Here is a 21,998-nt window from a genome sequence, read left to right on the forward strand (position 1 = left end):
GAGCTGACAAAGACACTCACGTTACCTACCCTCACCTGTAGACGCAACAAATGGGATGTTCTTTTTCTCCACAAATTATTACATGGAAAAATCTGCTGCTCGCACTTGCTTTCTAATGTACGTTTATACATGCCGCACTGAGGCACAAGGAAACAGCGCACCTTTCAGGCTTCAGATTTTTGTGGCCCTCTATACATAGAGTGCAGGCGACATATAACGCCCATTCAGAGTGCCTGGATATCTTCATGCCTAATTTTAATATTTTCCTGAAAGGAGTTGCAGAGGAATTTCAATAACTGAACAAAAACTCTCATATCTGTTGTGTTTCGTCATTCTGTAATCCTTTTTTAGAAGACAATGCACGCACGTGTACGTGCGTGCACTGTTTTCCTGTGCATTGTTTTGCCGAGTGCGCCAGGCTTGAGACACTCGAGGTTGTTCCTGGGCACTTTAACACCACCTTTGATTGATTGATTGATTGATTGATTGATTGATTGATTGATTGATTGATTGATTGATTGATTGATTATGGACGGAGCGCTTGAAACCGGCTTCACCTAAGCCGCGGGTCGGCCCAGTATTTCAATATCTCCGGGATCGGCCCAAGCCCACCTTTTTTAATTGTTGACGCACAAACACAATAGATACATGGAAATGGGTATTTCATTTAGTATCATTTATTATTATCATTAGGAGCAGAGTGTTCAACAGAGTGTGATGCTGATGATGGATGCTGATTATGAAGCAGCAGGGACGCAGCTGCCTGTTAGAGATAATTTTATATGGGATGGGTGCAACAGAATGACTGGGTCAAGGAAAGGCGAAGGCATGATAATTAGGTGAGGCAGGAAGTGGTAAAGGTTAAAACAGACATGTAAAGAACATTTATGGATTAGCGGCGCATGGGAAGGCAACAAGACGTGGCTTGGAGCTGCTTACCTATAGACAGGTAGTGATAGCAGAGATGAAGATAATTGATTGATGTCATTAAAAGCGACATTAATGAATTCAAGAAATTGTGCCAGGTGCTACTGGTAGAAAATGTGAGTGCGCATATGGATGATTTAGGCGGATATACCGATCACAACGGTTCCATGGAGCTGGATCTGTCTTCTTCTGGAAACAAGAGCGAACTGGAAGATGTGACTTACAGCTATCCAACGGGCTGTAAGTCACGTCATGTCATGGCAGCGCAGACCAAAGCGATGGTCAATCCACGTAATTAGCAACGGTAGGTGCGTGCGCACAGAGCATACCCCTTTGCGAGCGTGATGTGCTACGCTGCTCCGTTAAGCTGAGCGCAGTCCCTGCTGCTTATCCACCTCCAACGCAAACAGCAGTGCGCACGCCTGCTCCTGTGCGCTCAATGGTTACAATAAGCGGTTGCAAACGGCGTACAAGGTGTACGTCCCACGTAACTCGAGCCAAGTATTTAAAAATGAAAAGCGCGTCAAAAGCGGATTGAACCGAACACATATTATTCGCACTGGCCTATAGTAACTCAGGCAATCTTGCTGTTTTCCGCACAACTCACTCATTAATTAGGTTAAGTTACCCCACTTTTTGATTATTGGTTGAGGACCCCAAGTATGATGCGCAGATTTGTTGTCCACCTTCAGAAACTACCGATAGAGTTGTTTCCTGTACGATACGTCTCACGTAGTCCTTTTTTCCGGGTTGCAAAGGAAGCTCGCGAAATATAAAAATAAAGTCACGTGACGGTGCGCTTGCGCAGTGGTATCCTCAAGCGTGCGTTCGGTGAACACGGTCGGCTGCATCGTGGCTGGCGACAGTGAAGCGGCAGGGCGTTATGACGGTTGTAGGCAGCTGGGCCGGCGGCTCCCGTCTGATGACGGCGCAAATGCATGCTGCTGGTCGAGCGCTGCCGAGGAGATAAAGAACGCCCTGCCGCTTTCCCGTAGCCAGTCACGATGCAGCTGATCGTGTTCACCGAACGCACGATACAACTGCGCAAGCGCTTCGTCACGTGGATTTTTTGAAAAATATTTCGCGGGCTTACTTAGAAACCCGGAAGAAAGGAGTACGCGAGGCGCATCGTACAGGGAACAACTCGATCGGTGGTTTCTGAAGGTGCTCTACAAATCAGCATATCGTACTTGGGATCCTCAGCCAATAATAACAAGTTGGGTAATTGAACTTTATTAATTAGCGAGTTATGGGGAAACAAAAAGTTGCTTGAGCTACTATAGGCTATTGCGAATAGTATGCGTCCGGTTCAGTTCGCTTCCGACGCGCTCTTCTTTTTTAAAATCTTGGCTCGAGTTACGTGGGACACCTTGTAAATGTGCCGACAAATAGCAGTCGCTATGCCGGGGTTATTGAAGAAAGCTAACTGACAATTCCTAATGGGAAAAAATGAGAGGGGAAAACATGGAGGTTTGTCAGTGCAAACAAAGGCTGGCTACTCTGTGTTGGGGAAAGGGGTAAAGGTACACTCTAAAAACTAAGGGAGTGCCGGGCACTCTCTTTGAGGGAGTAGCTGCTTGTCCCATATTTCACTCTCTTTTCGAGAGTAGATCGACCCTCTTTGAGAGAGAGTAGGTCAACTCCTCCTGACAGAGTTTTGTTACTCCACCGCAAGGGATTGCTAGTACTCTTCCGCAGAGTGCTGATACTCTCCCCGCAGGGTTAATAGTACACCGCCAGACCGAGTACTTCTACTCCCCCAAACAGAGTGCTTGTACTCCTTCAGAACAGAGTGCTAGTACTCTTCCCAATACCATCTTAGCCAAGTCCTGGTCACGCATGCAGGCAGGAAATCAGATCAAATTAGGGCCGCTGATATACTGTTCCCTAGGCGGCTCCTCAGAGACACTGGCCCGATTCCAAGCGGTCTTCAGAATAGGCGTGAGCAAAGTTATGCAGGATTTTAAAGTCATTTTTTCCTGGCTATTTGCTGCCTACCGTGAGGCGTGACTGCTCTGAAGTGGCCTATGCGTATGCGTCACGAACGCCACTGAGGAGAAAAAAAAGCGAATGAACACTTAATCTGCAAATATCTCCGCAAATTTCACAATGAGGAGTCACACAATCTAATTAGAATACAATTGTCAAGGAAATCACATACTTATCAAGAATCACATTGCTCTATACATCACGTGAATTCGAACCCGCGTACACTCGCATTTGTACAATTCAAAACACACATCATAACCATTACACCACAGCGCCGCCACGCCCAGTCGTGTTCTTTTAGAGGTTATATATATACCAAACGAATTTGATGAATCGGCTGTGGTGGGTGGGGTTTCTCTGCAGTGTGCTGTGCTGTTGTGTACTGGAATAGGTGTGCGTTTGCATCATTTCCATTCCTTGCTACGACTAACGAAGGAAGACAACGTAGACGACAACGTGAGAACTATTCACGGCTTGTCGTCACCGCAGGAAAATAACAAATGTGCCGTTCAGCTCATGATCGAGTGCTTCTCCAGTCCATGTTCTCCAAAATACGCGGATACAATGTATTGCGCCAACCATCCACGTATGTGAATTTAATTCGCGCGTATACTGGTGAGCAACTGCGACGCCAGTACCAGGCATTTCGATGTGCCTCACGCTGCCGTGTAGGCGTTCTTTTCAAGCGCATTAGTTTAGAGTTTGGTTCAGTCCGCTGTGAGCTGTTGTCCAGCATTAGCAGCGGATCGTTAGCCTTTTGAAGCGCGTGCATTCCAGCATTTGGAGACTGCTTATGCCGATAGCCGCGTCAAATGCATTGGCACGCATGTTTAAATGACTAATGTGTCCACTTGTTACGCGTGCACTGCTCGTATCCTGTGGCAGTGCTCGTTCTAAAAGCTTCGAAGACCATCTACACTCATGCGTGTGTTCAATTTATATATGCACAGGATGGACTTGCCGGCTAGTTGGTTGAGCATTTTAGAAGAAACAGCGCAACACAAGGACGACGCAAAAACATGCCACACCACGAAGCGCTAGTGTGGTTGATGCTTTTTTTCGTCCTTGTGTTTGCGCTGTTTCTTCTTCCACGATACACGCACACCACAGGTACGCGAAAGTTTAGGAGCATAAGTGGTTAACTCTGTTTTCCCCGTTTTCTCTCAGTGTCAATGGCACAGCGCGTTGCCCGGAATTGTGCACGCTTACCCCCATATGCAGAAATGCATCATAACTTGAAGCCCATGCTTGACTTGATCCAAACGACGCAAGTCGTGAACGCACCAAAAGAAAGGCAGTGAGCGTCTTGGGGGACGTTCGCACCAGGCGTCGTTTATATCAAGTCAAGCATGAGCTTTGTATTAAGATACATTTCTGAATACGGGGGCTAGACATCTGCTTCTTCCAGAAAATGTCGAAGAAACGCCCGCCAAAACCAGGCACATTCGTAAACTTAACTAGGCAATACGAAGCTCCATAGAAAAAAAGAAGAGTGGTATTAAAAGCTTTCAGTATTTTTCTTTACTCCAAAATAGTTGCGCTCTCGTGGCTTCACTGTACAGAGATAGTGCAGCGTTAGCTAGAAAGCATGAATTTCCTAACTCCATGCCAAAATAAGCTTGTAAAATTATTTAGGTGCTAGAATCCAGGGTTTGTAGCGATCCTTGAAAATCCTTTATTTCTAAAATGCCATTTTCAAGGCATTGAAAACCCTTGAATTTTTAGAAGTACTGGAAAGTCCTTAAACTTTTACACTTGGCTAGACTTAGCAGACATTGCCAAGCGCTTTTTTTCCCTTCTGTGACACTCTTTCGCATGTCACAGAAAATTGTCTCTAGAGGTAATAGAAGGAAAGCGACATCCTTAAAGTTGAAATTACAAAGGAGCTGCAGATACCAGTTTTATGCACATGGAACCGGCGACAAATGTGCTTGGAGGAGCAGAAGCAGGAAGCTCAACAGTTGAGGCATTCGAAGAGAAGCCGTGAAGAGTAAATTGAGAGCGACAGACACAATAAAAAGAAATTAGAAATGACTATTGCTTATTTGATGGTGAAAAAAGCTGAGGCAACAGATGACATCACATACACTGTCAAACCAAACAGTATTCAAAAACTGCAAATGTTGCAGGTCCAAGTAGTTAATTGTGCTATTGCAGAAAAACTTTGAGCGCTTTCTTGAAATGCTTCCTTGTGTGCGTTTAGTGGTGGGCGGTGAAAGGCAAATTAGCAGTCTTTCAAATGTTTGAAATCACTGAAATGCGATTTGTTTTGTTTTCTTTTGTTTGCATTAAAGTTAACGGTGTTCTTGAACAAGTTATTGCCTCTCCAAACTACTACACACATTGCACGAGGTCCTTAAAGTTACTGTGTCGGGGCCTCGAAAGTCCTTGAAAACCATCGAATTTTTTTCTTCAATATTGCTACGAACCCAGTAGAACAACTGTCATGGAGTAAAAACCTTGGCTGAACAGGGGCTTATACGCAGAGCACAGGAAGACTAGAAATGCAGTAGTAGGCATGGAGGGCCCTGAAAAAAATGTGCCACATCCGCTCGTCTGCCTTGTTTCTGCACGGACTGTCGCATTTTTAATAGAAGTGCACTTTCTGTTCTACTCCAATAAACGCAACATTACGAACTCCAGTGTGGGGCAGTCTTTCAGCCAGTGCAGAACTTTTTCTGTACATCCGAGTCAGCTCTGTCATTTTTCCAGCAATGTAGTACAAGATTTGTTAAACTGGTTTAGCAGAATATGAGCAGTATACTCTTAAATTAGCTGTTTATTTGTATGCACAAGTTCAGATCCTCAGTTTGGTTGCATGACAAATTGCCATACCTCAATAGATACAAGAAACAATTTTATTACAGTTTAATAAAATCCAAACAGTAATAATCACAACAATATAATGACATACATTTCTTTGGTACGTATACAGCCCATGTCTTGGCAGTGTATAAATTCAACTATACACCGCAAGTACTGTGTCCTGACCACTATTATTCACATGTGTAAAACCATCACAGCAATTCAACAAATATCACAGTAATTAGTGACATACACTTTGTAACTGCTTTACATGAGCATAATGTATACAAATGGTCCCTGTGTACCTACACATGACTAGTGCCACCCGAGTACTATTACTCACAGGCGTAAAACCAACAAAGCAGTTCTTTAAAAAATATCACAGCGCTTAGTGACGTACATGCTGTAACTCCCTTGTAGAAACTTAATACAAACACGTGAGGACACAGAAAGCTAGCAGTGGGCATACATGGGAATACCACCGCCTCAATACTAATTCACAAGTGTAAAACCAACCAAGCAGTTCTTTAAAGAATATCACAATGCTTAGTGACATACATTTTCTAACTAGCTTATATAAGCTTTATACAAACATGAGAACATACACAAAGCTAGCGGTGCACCCGCATAGAAGTGCGGCCATCTGAACACAATTATTTGCAAGTGTAAGCTCAACAGAACAGTTCGTTATAGTGACCCACATTTTGTAACTGCCTTATACAAGCTTGGTGCAAGCACAAGAATGCAGAAAAATATAAATTAAAAACTTGCTCTATGCATACACAAACAGATCAACACAAATGGTAAACACCGCTTTGAAGACAAATGTGACTGTGGCAAAGCGCAGTGCTGTGCCGGTTGAAATACCCACAAAAGTATTGAGCAATGCTTAAACCACAGGCAATAAAGTGCTGAAAGACTGCGTCTCTAACGTAACTATTTTAATTCAAATTTCTTGAATATAGGGCTCGCTTGCAGATAAGGCATCTGATCCAACTGACCTGATTTTACACCTGCTACATGCAAAAAATGCACTCAGATATAACTGGTAATAATAATTATAAAAGGCATTTAAAAACTTGATAGTATGATGAAGATGCATGACTAGAAAAGTTCTGTCCCCCTCGTACTTGTTAAAAAGGTGTAAGTACGACACATGTTCTTTTTTTCCTCAATTTTTGCATTAATGGACAGCCGGGAACCTCGAACCGACACACAAAAAAAGATACTGCTATGTTAATAGTGTTATGAATAATTTTTTGTGAAAGCTTTTTTACAGACAAGTTGCAGTCTCGTTTCTGGAGGTTGAGCTGTATCTTGCAAAATAACTTGAAAAGTGGTCACATGGGAGCATGACACTATATCATAATGTTAGTTTCAGTTGACTCTCTTGCCCTACAAGTCGCTGCTCACTGTGGCCAGTGATGCAACAGCAGTGTCTGTGTGATTTTCATCACACTTCTGTCCTATGCCATTCTTACCAGAGTTGGCGGCACATAGATATCCAAATTTCGATAGTGTTGCTTTCTCAGGTGGTTGCTTCTGATTTGCTCAATATCAGTTGGCACTTCAGCTGCATCAAACTTCTTTTTTACCTCTTCAACAACAACATCAACAACGATCTTATGACACCTGTGTTGTCCTTCTAGTTGCCTACAAAGACCAGTCAATCTAGCAACAACACTGACAGTCTCTACTATCTTGTAATGGGGGAGAGGTGTGTCCCACCATGTGTTCAACATTGTTGTCACTATGTGGGCTGGCTGGGGAGGCAACAACTGTAATATGTTTGCATTTGCATATATTAAAGTGATGCTTGTACTGTGTTATAACACCTAACTTAGTCTTGCACTTGCTGCACAATAACACTGGCTCACTGTCGTGGTGAAAAGCTTTTGTATGTTGAGCAAATGAGTTGTATCCACTACAAAAAAAGTCAGTGATAGCACACATGTTGCTCTACCAGGCCTGGTGTGGTTCCTTCTGACACTGCTGCTGATGCTGACGCGCTGCTGCTTGCCTCGTACACTGTTGCAGCTGCAGTAGACATGGCAGTCTCTGTATCTATTGCTGCCGTGTCATCTGTCATGGTAACTTCCAAGTGGTATCGGGCTCACTTCTGCAACAGAGATGTTGTTTGCCCCTTGAGGGCTCTCATGATCAGGGCCAATAATTTCGTAGGCATTGTCTCCTGCATCGAAGAACCAATAAGAACAGCATGAATTAATAAATATAGCTCTAAAAAGCACGGACATCAAGACTTAACCACAAGCTTTGCACATAAGTGACCGGGCTTAATGAATAATACTTGCAGGAGGAGTTACACAATTGTTTGTGTATATTACAGTAAAGCCTCATCAGAAGATATTCAAGAGGCACGGGAAACATGTCTCTCGAAACCAAAAATTTTGAGACACTGAGGAGCCCGACTAGATCACTTTATTATGCATCATCAGTAAAGTATGTTTTGATATATCTGAAGGAATAAATGCTCAGGGTGGCTTAAAGGGCCCCTAAACCACTTCTCGACATTTTTTGAACATTTCAAGTAAACACGCGTATCAAAATCAGAATGCCGTCACGATCGACGAAGCCAAATGCCTGAGTGCGTAGCACTGCCGGAGCACCACAATATGAAGAAAATGACCCCGTGCGCCTCTCTGGACCTATCCTGCACCCCCCAGTTTGTCCTGACGTCACCAGGCTGTCTCTGATGATGTCACCAGTTTCCGGTGCTGTCAATTGGTCGAACGAAAGTGTACGACTGCCGGCAAGGCCTGCAAGCAAATACACACACTCCTTCTTCCTCGTCGCGTTGCGCGCGATGCCATTGTGGGCAGCCAATGGGGGCAAAGAACAGAAATGCCAACAGAAGGGTCTCCCTATGAGGCTCTTCAACACGAGTCACCATACAGTTCCGTTGTATTAGCGCCACCCCTCGCAGGACGACGGGCCAGCGCGGCAGCAACAGAGCTCGTTGGTGTTGGCCTGTCCCGTAACATTTGGAGGTGTACTAGGCAAGGAAAAGACAATACTGTCCATATGGCGTGTACCAGATGAAAGAGTAAAATGAGTGGGGACTACTTTTCGATAATCAAACACACGTAGCTCCACTATTACTGCACCGTTTCGAAAAATTCTCGTGGCTACCTGTTCATTGCCTTATTGTGTAGAACTGCAACACTGCAACTAAATTTCAACCTCGGTGGTTTAGGGGCCCTTTATAGAAGACATTCACAGCTTTTTAGTGACTGTAGATTGTGTTAGCTTCCTTCCCAACTTCTGGAATTTAAACACTTCACTTTGCAAGCCTTGTTGCTCGCTGTACCTTTGAGGTGCTCTTAGACGCTCGTCAGCTTCAACTGCCGACACTTTCTGCCCTGCACTGTCCTCGTTACCCTCCTTTTCTGGTTCATGCTAAAAGAGACATGCGCGATTGACTTGTGTAAGGATTGCGTGATCTTTACGCCCTTCGGAGCACACAAGGTGCACAAAGTGAATGTGTCTGGGTTGTGTCCCTTCGAAGTAGTGAATACTTAAAAAGTCACCCTTAGTAACAAAGGTGTCTCTTGTATACAGTAGTGTTAACGTGGCAAACATCGGAAAACCAACCAAACCATTTTCAGATGTCTCTTACAACCAAGTGCATCTTGTAATGAGATTCTACTGTACTGAATATTTTTCAACTATGGATCATCTGCATGTACATATAGTCACAAATACATGTTGTGTGGAATGGCGAATCGGGAAACAGTTCGTACTCTTACTTTTTGTCCCTAACATAAGCAGCTGATAACAATATGATAAAAAAGCAGGCAATGAGGCTAGAATGGAACATAATCCTTCAGCTTTAAACAGTTTTTTGGGCCCACATCATTCCCTCATATGACATAAGGAAACCACTTGATTGCAGTAATGGCTGCATGTGATCTGAGTTGATTGAAACAAACTATACGTAAGGTTGTCCTGTATGTAATTTTATCAGAGTGCTTTTTAGATGTCCTGCTGGTGATCCTGGCTGCGCGATGCTTCTCATGCTTTTTGGCACGATTCCTTTTTTTCCACTCCACTTTTTTTTCAGATTTTCTCCCCTTTCCCTTCCCCCTTGTGTAAAATAGCACACTTGAAGTATCAAATCTGTTGAACTAACGTGTGTATCAAACCTGTTAACATGTGTGCTTCTCTGTGGTCTGTGTTGTATTTTTGCGCTGCACAATTCAATTCAAGATGAAAGATGGAACGTCCCTGCCTTTAGTTTAATTGTGTGTGTGTGTGTATGTGTGTGTGTGTGTGTGTGTGTGTGTGTGTATGTCTCTCTCATGTTTTGAAATATATGTACATTCAGGAGTGCCTGCATGCCCTTCTCTCCTGCTCCAGTGACGAAAAGGAGAGCCTGTTTATGTACCATAGTAAAAAATTCAAAGGTTTTCGCTGTGCCCATTACATCCCTTATCATATGGATCTGTCACAATACAGAGTAGCAGTGGTCCATAATACTAGCCCATCCCAACATAATTATAAATTAACACATACCGACATGCTGCGAAACAGCTGTTGCAAAGCCGCTGGTGAAGGCAATTTCCGCAGCACTGCAGTGGTACAGCCGAGTTCCACCTGTATAGTGACAAATCCATATGCGCGTTAGCAACTCAGTAGTTGCTGATGGTTTCATAAGCTTTACACTACACAATAAAGTAATCTAGACAACTTTGTTGGAACAAATGCACATAATTAGGACACCACTTACACTAACACGATTAATTGCCCCCAATCTCTCACTCACTAAGGGATAATACTACTGAAACATCGGTGGAGAGCTCAGATTAACACAGCCCATAAAGGACAAGCGTTCTTTGAGGAAAACAGCTATAACAGCGGTTAGTTTTCTTGATCATTTTATGTGGTAGCTTTGATTTAAATGTCATGCAGTACTATAAAATACGAAGTGCTGCATTTCTAGCACCAGAAGGCGTCGTCAGGCTCATGGCACAACAGATTTTTGCACTGTTTGTCAGTGAGCCGACACATACAAAGAAAACCGAATTCACACATTCATATACAGTGTCAAGTGCACTTCTCCTTCTGAAAACGCAGCCACCAGTTCCAATGTTGCTGAAAGGAAAGGTTATATAAAGTGCCAGACTGCATGGAACTGCCACTTATGACTGTAAATGTATGGTCTGCTGATTGCAGAGGTAGTCACATGCTATTTCTAGTCTCTTTTAGAAGCATTACTAAAGAATAAATTAAAATCTATTCATAAGTCACGAATTTCATGCATCCACAGTTTGGCTAAATAACCTGTGAGAAAAAGACATGTTTACCTGGAATAGCAACCTTTTTTCCTGCTGCGAAACTTTCCTTCGAATTAATGAAATAACTTTACAGTGTCATAATGCGTTTCTCGCAACTACTTGCCGGCAGTGGCGAGTTAGTGTTTATATCCAACTCATTGGGCGACAATACTGCCAAACACAAATGCTTCACGAACACGAGAACACGTCCCTCGCAGAGAATAGCAACCATATATGCCTCTGTGAGACATGATCGCACCTTTGTGGTCAAAATGTACATTAGAACGACATCACCATCTCATTAAAAAAAAAAGCCTCCGTACAAGGCAGCCGCCAACTGCATAATGTGAAATTGCAACTGTTGTCCACTTACTGGTGGCCTGTGTTTGAGTCACTTTTGGCAGTTGACTGGGTGCTGAGAAATGCACGTCCTGGGTTGTCCCTGCAAAACATACAGGGTTATGTCAAATGTGGAAAATATATATATGCCGGCATTTCATCAGTCGCAAAACAAACGAGTAAACTAATAAACAACTGTAATGTAAACAGAGTACACATCATAAGATAGGCTGTCAACTGCTAATGCATTACGCAAAAAACCTAATGCATAGGAAAGACTATATGTATACACACGAAGCTGACACACAATTTAATTCGCTCTAGGTTTTTCCGTGCAGTATATTCAAATTATTATGTCTCATGGTTAGAGCAAAATTAGTGTAAATTACGAACTAAATTATCTACCCTGGAAACTTTTCTTCAATATGCACCTGTGCGCGCTTCGAACGAGTAGCGTTGTAAAATTTACGTACATGGCATTTAACATAGTTACTGAACACGGATTTCCTTTGCCCTGTGTCGTGTACAGTGAGCTACATATATCTGCCCCCCCCCCCCCCTTTTTTGTACTAGCCATACTGCGTGCCACTGCACCTATACGCACGTCAATAAACCTCACGACACAGAAATAAAAAAAGCGCCAATCACCCATGCCTGCATGTTGTAGTTGGCCTAACCTAACCAAGCATGGGCTGTTGCTTTTTATAGTAAACACAGGCACCGTGCTCATTGCAAGTATGTATCATGTCGCTAAGCAAATATGCAATTTCATTGTATCACTATTTTTTTATCACATGGATATATCTGTTGAGAGGCAAGACAAAAAGCAGTCACTTCTCAGAACTAATCAGCTTTCTTAAAACACATTTTTAACTTTTCAATGACACTTGCTGCAATGTGTTTGTCTCCAGAGAGCATACTTGATTTGACTTTCCAATCAGAGACACAACATAAATATACCATGTTAAGATGACTGCCTGGAGCACGTGAGAATTTTCATCTTCGTGTAACATACCGTATCTTGATTTTGTTGACATTTGGTCAAATGGTACACCCAATATACCCACATACTAGTTTTCTTGTCCAAATAACATGCCAATGTATTTTGATTTTTTGGCATTGGCTCCTCTGCACTACGTGAAGTCGCGCTGCACTGGCTCTTTCACATCCTCGTGTCCTTGCAGCTGCCTTCTTGCGTTATATAAAGCGGGTGCCTGAAAAATATCGTATGCAAAAGTCAACACAAGGGCATGGTGCAAAACAACATCAAGACAGTCAAGGCCATGGCAACAAAAAAGTCTTAGCTCTCAGTCTTCCTAGTGAAATGCATGCAAAACATCCAAATGACTGCAACAGTCAACTGCTAAACTAACTTCAATTTTTAGATTTAAGCAAAAAAACAAATAAACCACAGTTCATCCTTGTTTTTCATGAATGTTAGAATACTCCTGCTAATGAATAGAATATTGGTCATTTTCAGACGTCATAGGTCTGTCATGAGTCTGGTGTATCGCAAACACCACTTGTGACACATCCTAAGCACGTGCCGAGTGTGCCCCCCCCCCCCCCCGCACCATCCCTGGTTGTGCCACTGCTGAAGCCATAATTTGAGGATTATAGCTGCAAACATGATGCTCAGTAGGGATGAAAATATTGTCCTTCAGCTCAATGGATATATGGATGTGCCTATAAAAAAGGGCAACAAGGCTTGTTATGGCAAGCTTACCCACATTTCAATACTAACAAGTTCACTGCGGCCTGCATCTAAGCTTACTAAAAGGCATGAACTTATTTTCATGCATGAAGTGCGCAGTGGAGTTCATTTTTGACAGACCCGACTACTGCTGCAGTTTGAAATCTAGCATTTTAGATTCTTGTAGGCATGTAAAAGTTGCAGTTAAACCGCAGTTATTAGTTTATTACACCAACCTATTGTTCTGTGTACGACAGACTGGTAACACGGAATTAAAGCAACATTTTATTTTGATATTTTATTTCTCTACAAAAAATATTCAAGCGATAAACACATCTTGATCTGCCATGCTATAGCAAAATGCACACATTACGCTTGTAACCCCCAGAGGAAGGCTGATTTAGCTGTTCATATGACATAACTCTGACACGCCAACTCATATTAGCAAATGCACAGGCATGTCCAAAACAATAAGCGTATGCAAAGCGCCCCTGCAATTGTAATTCCACACAGCAGCCGTTATATTCGATGCCGATGCGTAACTAGCTGCTCGACAATTCACCGAGTTCGTAGACCATAAGCATCCTTTCAGTTTCGCACCGTGCACGAAAACCGCAACAGGAGACAAAACCAGACCAATAATCACACCATTTCAACATGAGCAAAAACAGTTCAGTCTTAGGGATAAACACTGTGAGAGCGATTTAGTGCGCGACGGCGACGAGCGACGGCTTCGAGCGACAAAACGGGCCGTCGCTTGAACAGATGACTCGGTTCTGGAAATCTAGAAATCGTCGCTCGTCGCCCAGAAGTGCTATGAGCGACTAGACAATAGCGCGAAGCCGGAACTGGATGTACATACATCGCTCAAATACTACCGATTGTCGCGCGGAACGAGCAAATGATTCAATTTTTATACGTGCAAGGATAAGAACGTACTGCAAGACCTCCGGAAATATTTTATGCTAGTTTTTATAGTAAAATACATCAACGTAAATTACTAAAGCACGCGTCACGCGTGACTGCAACCCTCATGCCGGCAACACCGGGGAGGCGTCGCTCAAAATCGTCGCTCGCACGGAGTACGACTTGTAGGCGACGAGCGAACGCGACAGCCATCTCCGTCGCGTCGCTTGTAGCTGCCGCGCGCAAGATCGCTTATATGGGGTTTATACTTTTTTCAGCATAAAACATGGATTCCTCATGCGTTTTCAGTAAGTTCAAGATAACGCGCCCAACTGACCTCTTGCAGCATGCAGCTGAATGCCTGCGGCAAAGTTTCTAACTAGCACTGGTGCTGCACGTAACTTCAGTGGTCGCAGATTCCCTCTGCGCGAGACACCGTCAAGCGCGCGGTTTATTTATAAAAAAAAAAGCATGCTGCCAGCAAAATGACGCCTTCTGTTATGTGATTCCTTAGTTCAACAGCGTTCCGTACACAGTAGACTGCCAAACTGAATAAATTCAAACACACAAAACGCACGCTAATCACGCTCCGCATAGGCTCGGAATCACGGGCTGGTGAACTAACCATTTTAAGCGTCCTCTCGCCTGGCGTCTTATTGAACATACCATAGTTCTGGCAGCGTTTGCGATTTTTAAAGCTCTTACAGACAACGGCAAAGTGATAAAATCACATGCAGTTATAGCGACGACTGGCTTTTTAGATTGACATCGAGAGACAGCGCGTACGCCTAGTCCTTTGTCAATCGCGTCGGCTAAGCGCAGCGACGACTTCCTGGCGATAGCATGACATACGGAGAATGTGCACCTCAGTTAGAATTCACTTACCGTGGAGGATTTGTTGTTATATCCAAGGCATGACGAACGACTGTCGTGTTTTCGTGGCGACGCGAGATGGCCGACACACGATCTCCCTCGGCTGGCCTTTGCTCGCTGGACCGATCACCTTTCTCCAGGGCTGTGTTGTTCCGCGATCTTGAGCGCGCGCGCGCGCGGTGGAGCCACTCCGAGTGAAAAAGTAGAGCGCTCGCTACGCGTTCCTTTGAACTGCGGCGGCCTGTTCTCTTAGAAGCAAAACGATGTGTTCTTTGCTCAGCGTGCATGAATGATACATTGCCATGTTCGGGGCCAGCCACCTAAGGTTGAAGCAGAAGATTACGCTACGTTTTGTTTTCTATTGCCGCAAGAGTCTCTCTTTTCTATTGTCGCAAGAGTCTTTTCACTCCCTCTCTCTGAAGGGGAGAGTGAAAAGCGCATTTCACTCTCTCCTTGGTGACAGAGTGAACAATGCATTTCACTCTCCTCGACATTTTGCGAGAGTAAAACGACGCTTTGAAGAGTGAACCGGCAGTTTCACTCCTGCGATACCCTTCCTAGTTTTTAGAGTGTAACAAAAGGTGATAGAAGGATGCAACGCGCTACAAACTTTCAATGTCGGTCGCACAATTCACGAGTCCTTGTGATTCTGAGCAGCGAATGCCTTGAGTGCAGAAGCCCGACAGGACCTTTGTCCGTTCTTTTTTCCGTCGTCTCCCACGGCATAGTGGTAGCGCCGGAAGATGCACGGATACCCGATTTGGGAAGCGGGCAGCGAAGCTATGCTCGAAAATAAATTCGCGTATACCACGAAATTAAGTTCAGGCCCAATGTCCAGCGTTCATGTGGCACAGTGGGACGTCCGCGATCACCAATCCAAGGTGTGCTCGCGTATCTCCTGCCACGTAGGACTGCTACTGCTGTAGAACTGTGAGTACCATTTGCGGAAGGCGGCAATCGACTGGTCTTCCTTGACAAGCGCTGGCCTGTTTAGGTACAACTTGTGGTTCCACACCGCCGCGTCTCGGTCCACCTACGAAGGGTAAAAAAGGCGTAAGCGTGCACATTCAACGTCGCAGAATGAGCGAGATTCTTAGTACTGCATTGTATCACGTGTAACAAGCGAAGAAGCTGTGTGAGACAACCCGCACAGTTCGAGAAAGGGGCGCCAATATGGACCTCACAGAAGAACCAACTCCATCAGCAGAACGGAAAGCCATAACCACTGGTCTGCAGCCTGGTTGATCAGAACCCATAGTCTTCACAGAAGAGCACAATTAGAATGTCTGTGCATCGGTGGTCACTGACGTGACGTTAACACTCATAAGAAGGCGGGTGACATGCGGTGTAATAGCGGTAAGAGGGCGAAGATTCCAGGTTTTACAGGGCGAAATGGTCCCTTGGCCAAATCAACCGATTCAGTATTTACTGAGATAATTACGGCATACGAGCAATACGTGCTATTCTTTTACAGAATGCGCATATGGGAACAAAACGCAATATTAGCTGCAGTCCTGAATTTCTGCATCATTCGCAGTGGCAACAAAAGTGGCCTGTTAAATAGAGAGGTGTATGTTACGGTTGACCGAAAGGAGAGCCACAGACCCGCATCCTACAGTTGTCGCTCGCACTTCTCATCCATCGAGAGTTCGAAGCTGCGCTAGTTTGTTTACGTTGAACAGGGCAAGCAGCGCAGAAAATTGTTTGCCCTCCAGCCATCTGAGTTGTTCGCCATGACCTCATTGTTCGACAGCAATTTGCGCTACCTTCTGTAGTTATCAGGTGAATGACGTGGATGAGACTTTACAAACGCGTGACCCGGCACCATGCATCAATTTGACGCTTCCGTACCGGCTATATTATTAGAATTAAATATTGTAAGATATCTATTGCAATCTGCATACGTCATATGCCACATATATACTTTGCAAGTGGCACATATAGCGTATGTAAAAAACCGTGTGCTTGTCACCAATTTGAAGCATAAGAATGCTCTATGAAATTTTGACGCACAGCACAGCAAAAGGGCGAAAAAATTTGTTTGGCAGCGTCAGACGAGGAGGACGAGTGTTGTTTGCAGCAGGTGAACCTAAACTTGCAAATGCTCCCGGCTTTCGCCCTGCCCGACCGCCCCTCATGAAGTGGCGTTAGCGTACAAACAAATCATAGTGAAGCCTTGATCACGTTCTTTCACTATGCCGTTGAAAGTGAGAGCGCAGTACGTAATGCCTTTAGTTCACGGTAATTTTAGCACAGTACAATCGTATATTGACGCTAGTGACGCTGCACAACACGTAGTATGTAAGTTATAAATGACAAAGAACGCTATCAGTCTGATGTGGGTTTGCCACAAAGTATAGGTAACATCGCTTATTTTTGTACGGAACTGAGCGCAAAACACGTTTGCTCAAGAGAGAACAGGAACTTAGCTAGGCGCTGTTCATCTTCGCTCTTGGGCGTGTGTGTTTTGCGCTCAGCTCTGTATTCAAATTTGACGAATTTGCCCAACAGGCTCTTTGGAGCGTAAGTTTTGATGACAGCCATTCTAGTAAACTTTCCTTTTGCTTGTCTTTGTGAATAACGTGAACCGTCGAAATCAATTTATCGCATACCATGTTTCGCAGCGTCATGGTGTAGAACCTCCGCAGCAGCCAACTCACTCCTGGCTCGAAATACAGCCTGTGTACCACTTTGATGTCGAAGGGGCCTTCTGGTCTCAGTGATTGGACGGCCACGTAGTGTCCTGTAGGGCCCCAGACGGATATAGCGACCAGTGCAGGTCCTATCTGCACGAATGATACAGACAGATGGATCATTTCTGTTCAGTCACAGAAATCTTGTATATAGGTTGGTGGGAAAGAGGTAAGAGAAAGACAGAGGTTAACGAGGACTGGGCCCATATGGTTACCCTAACGTGGGGGAAGTGGTGGCAAGGGCATAGGCCGAGAGTTTGCATTTTCCCGAGGGATATATATATATATATATATATATATATATATATATATATATATATATATATATATATAACACAGCGTGAGTGCGCTCCCCCCCGCATAAAGCAGCGCCCTTAAGCTGATTGAAAGTAACTGCATTGCCTCTCGCAAACCGAAAGATACAGCGCATCACCTTGATAATGCTACCGAAGGAGCACCATCAGCAGGTTTCGCGGCTTCGCAGCTATTCCTACCCCTCATTTCTGCGGTCACGCTTATTATCCGTCTCTCAAAGCCGAACAATCACATTGATAACAAAATCCCCTTGATAACGCGGCCGAAGCGTCGCTTTGACCACGCAAGAAATGCGAAAAGCAATGCAATAGGCATAGAATGTTCCAAAAATCCTGGCGTTGCTCGCATCGAAATAGTGCGCGCGAAGCTAAATTTCGCGCCAGAAACTTACTTCGAACCAAAGCCAAATTAATGTGACCGTTTTATTTTTTATGAAAGTGTATACGTGCCGCAAAAGTAGGTTAGTGTCAAAAAAGAGAAATAAACAGACTGGGAAGCGACCAACGTGTAGAGAAAAGGCAAAAACGATGCGTTCAAGAAAGTAAGTATACCAGCTCTAAGTCAGCCGAATTGGCAATCAGGATGTATGCACAAAAAAAAAAGAAGAAAAGAAACGAAACGAAAGCATCAGATTTCAGCGCGCCCTTATTATATATGGATTCGTAAGCTCTGTTGAACACCAGCCTAGAGAACGTGTTCGAATAGGTCTCCTTTTGCAGGTACGCAGTTCTGTGTCCATTTGATCACATGTTCAGTAGCTTTCTTGATGACCGAAGCCGGAATTCTACGGAAGGCATCCTAACCTGACGTCCGTCTCAATCACGTAGGTACCATCTTTCACATAACCCGGGAGGGGGGGGGGGTGAGGCCCAGCTTCCCGGGAAAACTCCGGAGGGGGCCGTATAGTCGGCGCCTATGGGCAAGGGTAGAAAATAAAGGCGGGAGAGATGTGAACTTTATTGTACAAGCATCTCATTGTCCGAGCCCTTGCCACTGGCAATACATTAGGCGTTGTATTGGGGTCGGGAGATTCTCTGAATATGGTGGTTGATCTGCTCAAGGAGTCACCAGAGCATAAGGCGGAAGTGCTCTGGTTGATGAGTCCAGCTCACTGACGGGTTGAGTGGACAGAGTTCTGGTGCGCGGTAGACCTATTCGAACTGTAATGTTCATCACTGTCACCCAGTCCTATCGACTTCAAGAACCGCGGCAGTGCTTTTGTGGCTCTGTAGCTGCTGCTGCGACATGCGGGGCGGTCCCACGATTTAAGGTCTCCCACCTAGCTGGCTCAGGGGCTGCTGAGGTCAATTCACTAATCCTCAAAGAAGGGCAGTCACGTAGTGTTTCTTCGCAACGGCAGACATTTGAAGCAGCGCTGTCGGCTATTCCAACCAAGGATTAGTAACTGTTCGCGAAAGCAACGGCCAGGCGCAAGCGACCACGCAGAGGTGCTTGCCATTAAAGAGGAGCACACGGCAATAAAACGTGGGAGCACAAAGCAATAAAACGTGAAGAACGTCCGGCATCTAAAGAAGGAGCGTGAAGAAAAAAAAATGAACTAGGCTTTAAGGAAGAGTATAGTCTGAACCAGGCATGTACCTAGGATTTCCTTTTTTTTTTGGGGGGGGGGGGGGGGGCGCAACCCAAGGTAACCTTTCTGCGCAAATGAGGGGGGGGGGGGACTTTATTAGTGTAAACGTGAATAATACCAACCGTTCGCCATAACACCGCGTAAATGCGCAAAATAGAAATGAAATAAGGTCCATCTCACAGGTATACGCCTGTGAGACAGATTTCTCCTTTGCTTGACAAACAAGGAACCACATCAAATGGAGTCGCGCAGGAAAGAAGCGCAGGAAGAACACTGCTAAGAACAAGTAAACAAGTGAAAGTGTATTTCTAGTAAGCTTTTCTTTAAGTCCAGCTCTGGAAGAAATACACAAAAATATATATTTGCGGAACAATCAGAGTTCTTTTGGATCCCTCGTTTACTGCTCTACCAAGTTAAGTGCCAAAACAGACTCGTATTGTTATTAGGGAAGTTTCATAACGATGCGTGGATATGTCAGTCCCATACGACCACGTAGAGCGCAGGACGCTGCGTTCTAGACGTACTGAGCCCACCGCAGAAGGTTAGAAAAACACCCACAGAAGCATAGCATAGAAGTGGCTATGTCAGACGGTTAGACTGATAACGGTAGAAGCGTCATTCAGAACATACGGAATCTTTGTCTGATTCCAGCGACGTTTCCTCTACTTCTTTTTTAAATAAAAAGATGTTGATCCATAAATGGTTTCACAAGTAACAGTTAAATTTGTTAATTTTCGTCTTTCCTTCCTGTTTGGCTGTCGCCTCGGCTTAGTAGATCACTTAATTTCTCAACACCTTGTGACTCTTGCTTCCAGTTGCCAATATTGCATGAAAAATTCCGTACAATTAGCGAAAAACCAGACGAAGTAACGGGTGACATTCGTACTGCTTATGGGATTAACGGTTATTTCAGGGTTTGATCATGGACGCTGTTTCGCATGATATTTGACACCTTATCTAGCCTATATCACGGGCGTATGGTTCCGAGGATATGCCGGCGTCGCGTCGAGCCGTCACTCGAGGAAATAATGAAGCAAAAGGAAAAGTTAAACGCAACTGGCGTTGTCTCCGGCTGCAACTCGTTCCACTAGCATACACACCAGCTGACTACGAACTGAACTTCTTTCCTGGTCCCTGGATCAGCCTGAGCAAAGAAGGTTGAACTAACTAAGCAACAACGATGCGTTTGACCGTTGCAATAGATGGTGACAACTGAACGCATCTCGAGTTAATCGCGCGGGCACCGAATCGATGAGGAAACTGTCCTTCACACCCCGGGAGATGCCGATAACTACTGCCATGCAAAAGGAATTAAAAAGGCAGCAAAATGGTGAACGTCGAATAGCTGCCACGTCTCAAGATTGATATGGCGGCGCTTTAGGAATGTGTGTGAGGAGTGGTGGCGCGGGTGGGGAGGGGGGCATGATGCCGCTTAGTTTCGGGGGGGGGGGGCGCCGGGCCCCCGGTACGTGCCTGGTCTGAACCATCTTTCACTTGGAAGACCGCGTAGAAGATGATGGGCAGAGCGAGAGAACACGACAAACCCCTGCTTTATATTTCTGTTTTCTGTGCGCTGATTAAGTCAAAGATGATTTTCTGCTACCAAGTCCGAATGTTGATTCCTACAAAATTTCGTAGCTCTGATTACCTTGCTCACACGAGAAAGTTGAGAGCGCCAAATAATGGCCCTCTCAGGCGTGGATAGGCGCTTTTAGTTGGGGGCGCACGTACTACTACGAAAAAGCTGCAAATAAACGACAGACCAGGCAGAAAATGTGGCTGACCATTGCTCTGTCTAAAAGGTGCCTGCTTTTTACCTTACCCGCTCTTTTTCAGCTGTTTTGGCATACATATGATGCTTTCTTTGTCTATCTTATTCAAGCGACAAAAACGAAATACTTGCTATAAACAGATAGCACACACATAATGGTACATTCAGCTGGCCGAAATCCATCGCTCGGAACACATTCATCTTGTTCTTTCAGTGCACCGCCTTTCACTTCAGAGCTCTCGGAGGCGCCCCCATATTCGACCTAGGAGCGCGAGTGAGATCTAGTGGACGAGCGGCATGTGGTTTTTGCAACTTTCGCTGATGTCGCGACTTCTGCAGCGGCTGCGTAAGGCGGATGCGCGGCTTGTTGATTCAGCATTCTTGTTTACAACAGAAGCGTGACGACTTAAATTTCTCTTTCCGGCCACCGATTGCTCTGGCTAGCGGCCGAAATTTCGACTCGGGAACGCTTCTCTGGCTCCGATATAGACCACGGAGGCAGTTGATGCTGCGATCGAAGCTACAGTTCAGAAGCACCTCCTGGCCTTCGAGGATATCTTCACAAAGTACATCCTCACCGTGCTCGAAATCAACACCAAATCTATCTTGATAATATTCCGAGCCTTCCCACCCAAGTCACCACCCCAACGAATCAAGTCACCACTCTCACAAGCCAGGTCACTGGCCTAACAGCCCAGGTCAACAGCTTCATAGCGCACGCAAAGAACAAATACGTCATCAGGTCCTATCGCAACAGCTTTCTCAGCCCCACCGAGCAAGGCAGGAAGAAGGCTCGCACAAA

General features: G+C 44.8%; 1 protein-coding gene and 1 long non-coding RNA gene across 2 annotated transcripts in view; both read right to left on the reverse strand.

Moving 5' to 3' along the window:
* Positions 1 to 5,760: 5,760 nt before the first annotated feature.
* On the reverse strand, positions 5,761 to 15,367 carry LOC129382082 (uncharacterized). Its single transcript, XR_008610157.2, has 4 exons — positions 14,839 to 15,367; positions 11,389 to 12,568; positions 10,255 to 10,335; positions 5,761 to 7,912 (listed from the first exon to the last, which is right to left on the reverse strand). It is a non-coding gene; the product is annotated as an uncharacterized lncRNA (long non-coding RNA).
* A 44-nt stretch (positions 15,368 to 15,411) lies between these two features.
* LOC126519854 (cholesterol 7-desaturase nvd-like) overlaps positions 15,412 to 21,998 on the reverse strand; it is a 60,678-nt gene continuing 54,091 nt past the window's right edge. Inside the window, exons 7-8 of the mRNA XM_072285695.1 lie at positions 17,439 to 17,612; positions 15,412 to 15,859 (exon numbers count right to left, since the gene is read on the reverse strand). Coding sequence (XP_072141796.1) covers positions 15,695 to 15,859; positions 17,439 to 17,612 — 339 coding nt within the window. The 3' untranslated portion in view covers positions 15,412 to 15,694. The remainder of the gene's footprint in view (positions 15,860 to 17,438; positions 17,613 to 21,998) is intronic.

The sequence above is a fragment of the Dermacentor andersoni genome, unplaced genomic scaffold (assembly GCF_023375885.2).
Source record: "Dermacentor andersoni unplaced genomic scaffold, qqDerAnde1_hic_scaffold ctg00000039.1, whole genome shotgun sequence".
NCBI classification, from domain to species: Eukaryota; Metazoa; Arthropoda; class Arachnida; order Ixodida; family Ixodidae; genus Dermacentor; species Dermacentor andersoni.